At 44.7% G+C, this 6,000-nt stretch overlaps 1 protein-coding gene across 8 annotated transcripts in view; it reads right to left on the bottom strand.

The window, feature by feature from the left end:
* Window positions 1–6,000, bottom strand: part of LOC111954980 (DENN domain-containing protein 3) — a 42,194-nt gene that overhangs the window by 23,546 nt on the left and 12,648 nt on the right. For all 8 annotated transcript variants that reach the window (XR_011474456.1, XM_070436219.1, XM_023974974.1 and 5 more), the window contains exons 2-8: window positions 3,570–3,989; window positions 2,888–3,182; window positions 2,461–2,576; window positions 1,511–1,641; window positions 1,193–1,304; window positions 865–984; window positions 392–610 (exon numbers count right to left, since the gene is read on the bottom strand). Coding sequence is in view for 7 of the 8 variants with exons in the window: in XM_070436219.1 (XP_070292320.1) it covers window positions 392–610; window positions 865–984; window positions 1,193–1,304; window positions 1,511–1,641; window positions 2,461–2,576; window positions 2,888–3,182; window positions 3,570–3,650 (1,074 nt within the window). In the remaining variant the exon portion in view is untranslated. The remainder of the gene's footprint in view (window positions 1–391; window positions 611–864; window positions 985–1,192; window positions 1,305–1,510; window positions 1,642–2,460; window positions 2,577–2,887; window positions 3,183–3,569; window positions 3,990–6,000) is intronic.

Raw genomic sequence — 6,000 nt, 5'->3', positions numbered from 1 at the left:
TGGTTAAAGTGGTGGTGATGCGTTAAAGTGGTGGTGGTGTGATGGTAAAGTGGTGGTGATGGTTAACATGGTGGTGATCGGTTTAAAGTGGTGGTGTGGTTAAGGGTGTGGTTTAAGTGGTCGGTGGTCGGTAGCTGGGTGGTCGTTTAAAGTGGTTAACCACCACCACAGCTTTAACCACCACCACCACTTTAACCACCACCACCACTTTAACCATCACCACCACTTTAACCATTACCACCACTTTAACCATCACCACCACTTTAACCATCACCACCACTTTAACCATCACCACCATTACAGTGATAACTGTCACAGTAACCATCTCTATAACTATCACTATCGGATCACACCATTCTAGCATGGCTATGTAGTGAAAATCCATCCTTACCGCAGCCACCTCTTCATAGTGGTGCAGATGACAGCCCATGAGGTAGGCGGTGGGCGCCATGAGGAAGTCCAGCATCTGGTGTGAGAGGATGGGCACGAAGGGGTGCTGCCACACCAGGGGGTGGATGAAGAGCATCAGGCTCTCTGCCAGCAGGGTGAGCCGGGCCCAGTCACAGGACAACAGTACTACCCTCTGCTCTGTCAACAGGCTGGTAATGATCTGAAGAGCAGAGACACCAGCACATGCACGCAGGCACACACACACGGCTACATTGATATAGAGATATACACGTCTTTTACCAATCAAAACAGGTTGACAGAAACATACTGTATATTTGCACATAATCCAATTTCCAGTCTTCCACAGTAGATTTTCTTTAACTGCATTGAAAGAACAGATTGTGTAGTGGGTTAAGCAGTTTAGTAGCAGTACAATCAGGCTGTGTGGGACAGCTATGTACTGTCTGTCCTCACTTGGAGGAGCTGTCGGGGTCTAAAGCACAGGAAAGGCAGATGGAGGTCCAGGTCAACAGCCGGCCGGTCCTTATCCTCCCGGGAGGGAAGCCCAATCTGGAGAGGCCTGAGGTTAAAGACCTGGGACAGGACAGAGGAACAACATAGACCACCAACACAGAGATTATGTTTCTGGAACATTACCTACATAACAACACAACAGAAGAGAGAAACATGATGTGGTCCTGTATGGCTCAGTTGGTAGAGCATGGCGCTAAATGGCATATAGCACAGTTTAATAATGCACGTATATCATAGAGCGAGATGGAGAGAAAAACAATTGGCTCACCACATGAAGTTGCCCAGGTGGGGGAATGGGCACCAGCGCCAGCTTGGCTGAAAACTCCTTCACCCTCTCCTCAAAGTCCCCCATCCAGCTGGGCTTGAGCTGGGTCAAGAGACTGGGAGGGACGCCGTTCAGTAAAAACATTAACATAAAAAGGTCAATAGGTGCCTAAGATGAGTAAACTGATCATTGACACTTCATGATGATGGGCCAAGTCTGGCTGGATTTATTTTGATATGTACTGTTTGGTATTCTCTTCCGGTATTTACTTGAACGAACACAAAGACCTAGAGGAGTAGGAGAACAGTGAATTGTTCTCACCATGACAGGCAGTCCCGGAGAGCGTTGTAGTAAGGGTATTTAGAGATGACACAGATGCCGTATGCCGTGTAGAGACGGGACGACTTGGAGGATGACCGGTGGCCATTTTGGTGCCCACCATCCTGAAAAAACTGGGAAGCAAACAACCAATCAGTGACCAATGACCAGATGAGGATCTCTGGAATGGTGAAATTACTGTAGGTCTACTATGTCATGTGTCCTTCTAAACCAGGGGTGTCAAACTCATTCCATGGAAAGCCTAGTGTCTGCAGGTCTTTGGTTTTTCCTTTCAATGAAGACCTAGACAACCAGGTGAGYAGAGTTCCTTACTAATTAGTGACCTTATTTCATCAATAAAGTACAAGGGAATAGCGAAAACCCGCAGTCACTCGGCCCTCCGTGAAATGAGTTTAACATGTGTTCTAAACAATACACAGACAGGTAATACACATACCTGCATTTTTAGTGCAGGATGGCATTTATTGGGATGACTCATGTACTGGAGGCAGCTCTGCAGGGTAGTCACTAGCTGGCACAGCCAGTCATTAAATCAGATTTTAAACCTGACCACACTACTAACCTTATGCTGAGCCCTAACCGTAAACACATTTCTGTTGTTATGAATGATTATGTTATTGCCAATTTTGACTTTGCAGCTGGCAAAGTGGAAATCGCTCAGCTCTATCTCCAGGACAAGATTCATCCCAATAGAAGTCTACTTAAAATGCAGCTTGACATTTAACTCAGCAGTGAACAGGAAACCTGTCCCTAAAAGGCTTCAGATGTCCATGTATGTAATCAATCCATTTTTTGATTATCTAAACCTAGCTAATATAGGCTACATACCCAGGGAATTTAACAGTAAGCCCCTTTGTTTAAACAATTTTGTTTCCAAGAATCCAAAGCATTCCAGTTGGCATGAATAAAGCTCAGCTGGTGAGCCGTCTCACCTGTATAGGCCTGTAGTACTGCACCACTACAGCATGTGTCCTGTTCCCAAAGACATCAGTAAACACCAGGTAATGGTACGAGTCTTCTCTCTGCTCGCTGGCTATCTGAAGACCACCTGGTCAATGGAAGAAAACCGACAAGGTCTCATATAAGCATGACAAGAGGAATCACATCACTGCTTCATATATGGTTGTGTGTGATAATCAGAACGTAGATAATCAGCTCATAGTGTATGTGCCGTGTTTTGTCCTAATTTGATGGATTTCATTTACTAGGCAGGGATATCGTACAGTAATCAACATCGCAATACTAAAGGTATATGGGATTTAGCTAGACAGCTAGTTTTCATCCATCCTTGTCTAGCTATTTCACTAGCATGGTTCTAGTTTGAATCAAAACGGCGACTTCGACATCACGCTGTGTCACCTGGGAAGCAGAGTTGAGGCAGGGCGATGAGGTCCAGGTCCTTGGGGACACTGATGTCCTCTGTGGTGGTGCCGCCCCCTCCATCGCTACCCTTGGCTGTCTCTCCGTTAGCTATTCCAGCCCTCTCCTTCTTCTTCTTGATGAAGGAGCGCCTCCTCTGGACCCTGCTGAAGGCCGGGGCGTGACCCTGGTTCTCGCTACTCGCACTCTCCTTGGTCACGAAAGGTGGGGCATGAACCTGTAGTACCTCTGCCCCCAACAGGGGAAGCTCTTTGATTTTGCCCTGTTGATGGGACTGGCAGGAAGTGGGAACATTTTCAATATCTAACATGCTGTACATAACTTATATCATATATAGACCTACATATGATGTGTATAAGTAGGTTTCTTACATTTACTTTAGTCATTTAGCAGACGCTCTTCTCCAGAGCCACTTACAGGAGGAATTAGGGTTAAGCGCCTTGTTCAAGTACACCGGCAGATTTTTCACCTAGTCGGCTCAGGGATTCAAACCAGCAACCTTGCGGTTACTGGCCCAACGCTCTTAACCACTATTCCACAGTGTTCTTAGTATATGATTGATGTGATGGTAGCCTAAGCCCACAATAACCAATGTGTTGCAAAAACAACAGTGTATGCCCCCACCATGTATCAGTCCATTGATCGAGTCAGCAGTACCTACCTGATGGACTTCCCTGAGTTTATCGCTGGCTGCTCCAACCACCACACAAGCCTCCAGCAGTCCAGAGGGAATATCTGCCATCAGAGCCTAGACAACAGCAGAGCCGACCAGATACCACAGATAGTGTGTGTCTACCAAGCCGTCTGGTTACAGCATTGTCTTCTGTTTGGAGTCCAACAGGTGGCGTCACTCCTTCGTAACACTCCTCCTATACAACGTAAGATAAAACGAGTGTGGACAGACTCACACCATCTGACGTGAAACAATGGTGTCTACAGTCCATACATCCAGACTAGAGTCAGAATGCTAGGCGTCCTGCTTCTTCCACCTCTTTCTTCACCTTCACAGGACCCATCTGGACCAGAACCACCTAGAGGAAAGGCCCATCTCAGTAGAATCATCCAGACCATGACCTCAGGTCTAGGAAATGACAGACATACATGAGTCAGTTAGGTTAGTCATTCTATAAGCCACTGAGATGCTTGCCTGCCGGCCTGGTAGTCACTACACACCCCAAACACATTGTCATCCCACCAGATGTTGGGGCCTGATCACTCAGGCAGCTAACCACAAACATATCCTTAAAATGTTTAAAATGCATCTGAAGCCCAGGGGAGAAAATCAAGAAACAGTTGTTACCGTAACTTGACAAAAGATTCAACTGAAAGTCTAAACCTGATAATTCCCTTAGATGCAAACCAGAACTGTTTAGAGTTGGAACTTCAAACTACCCAAGAAAGTGTTTCCCAAACTCTGTCCTCAGGACCACATTTAGTTTTTTTCCCTAAGCACTAGAGCAGATTCAAGCTTGATCATTTGAATCAGCTGTGTAGTGTTAGGGCAAAAAACTAAAACATGCACCCCTTGGGGTCCTGAAGACAGAGTTTGGGAAACGCTGACCTAAGACATGTTTTCCCCATATCTTCGCCTACCAATTTTCCTCTGCTGTTGGCTATGGTAGAGAAGAGATAGGCCTTCACTGATGACTCACGGATGTAGGTTACACAAAGGAGCCGTTCTAGGAGTGAAGATTTCTAGGTATAGTTTTTCCTCAGAACAAATAACCGACGTTACACATTCCTCTGCTGACTGTGTTCTGAAGCCTCAGATTGTAATTCAACATCTGTCTGCATTCTTCTGTCCACTTGAAGATGTCAGACATATATAGCCTACATCAGTTATTTACACAGTGTACAAAACAGCGTTCCACAGGAATACTGGCCCATGTTGACTCCAATGCTTCCCACAGTTGTGTCAAGTTGGCTGGATGTTCTTTGGGTGGTGGACCATTTTTGATACACAAGGTAAACTGTTGAGCGTGAAAAGCCCAGCAGTGTTGCAGTTCTTGACACAAACCGGTGCACTTGGCACCTACTACTATACCCTACTCAAAGGCACTTAAATCTTTTGTCTTGCTCATTCACCGTCTGAATGGCACACATACACAATCCATGTCTCAATTGTCTCAAGGCTTAAAAATCCTTCGTTGACCTGTCTTCTCCCCTTCATCTACACTGATTGCTTCAAGTCTGACACCAACAGGCTCTTGATCAGCTCGTATCGCCAAGCAATACAACTGATAAACAGCTAACAAAAAAACCTACCTTCCATCTTTATTGACCTTTTATTTAAATATTTGCACTCTCTATGCACACTCTGGGCCCTACACACACGCCATCATTTGCTCACCTCCCACATATACTGATCCTATACACCCGCACACCCACACAGACTGCTGCTAGTCTATCTTCTATCCTGTTGCCTAGTCCCCTTACCCCTATACATATCTACCACCATCACTCCAGTATCCCTGCACATGTAAACATTGTATTGGAACTGACAAATATTTCCTGTATATAGTATGCTTACTTTGTGTTTTCTATTTATTATTCTTCATGTTTTTTTTTCTAGTAATACACTTACTGATTATTGTGTTGTTGGGTTTTGAGTTTGCAAGAAAGGCATTTCACTGTACTTGTGCATGTGACATTAAAACTTGATTCACCTGGTCAGTCACGGAAAGGGCAGATTTTCATAATGTTTTGTACACTCAGTGTATGTCAGGCTTGTATCAGTATTGATGCATAAGCATAGCTAGATCAGTTCTCAGTAAATCTTACTTCCATAAGTTACTGGAATCATTTAGTGAGACTTATTTTCTTTGTTTACATAGTTTAGATATCGTCCTCTAATAACTACCATTTTGTCTACATGTAGTGCTCATAGTCTTTAACATGTAAAGAATTACACTGCTGCTACTACAAATAGGGGCGGTGTCATGTAAAAAGCTCACAATCGTTATTATTGTGAGCATTTTTACACTTATGACTGGCTGTGATTGTGATGTCAAATACTGAAAAAGCTCAGCTTGAGAATTCTCACTGGTCAATTGCTCACAGAGTTTCTAAACCAAGAGGTGCAACATCACGAG

The sequence above is a fragment of the Salvelinus sp. IW2-2015 genome, linkage group LG30, assembly GCF_002910315.2.
Source record: "Salvelinus sp. IW2-2015 linkage group LG30, ASM291031v2, whole genome shotgun sequence".
NCBI lineage: Eukaryota > Metazoa > Chordata > Actinopteri > Salmoniformes > Salmonidae > Salvelinus > Salvelinus sp. IW2-2015.
The sequence above is the reverse complement of the archived record's forward strand: the minus strand, read 5'-3'. Positions and strand labels throughout refer to the sequence as shown.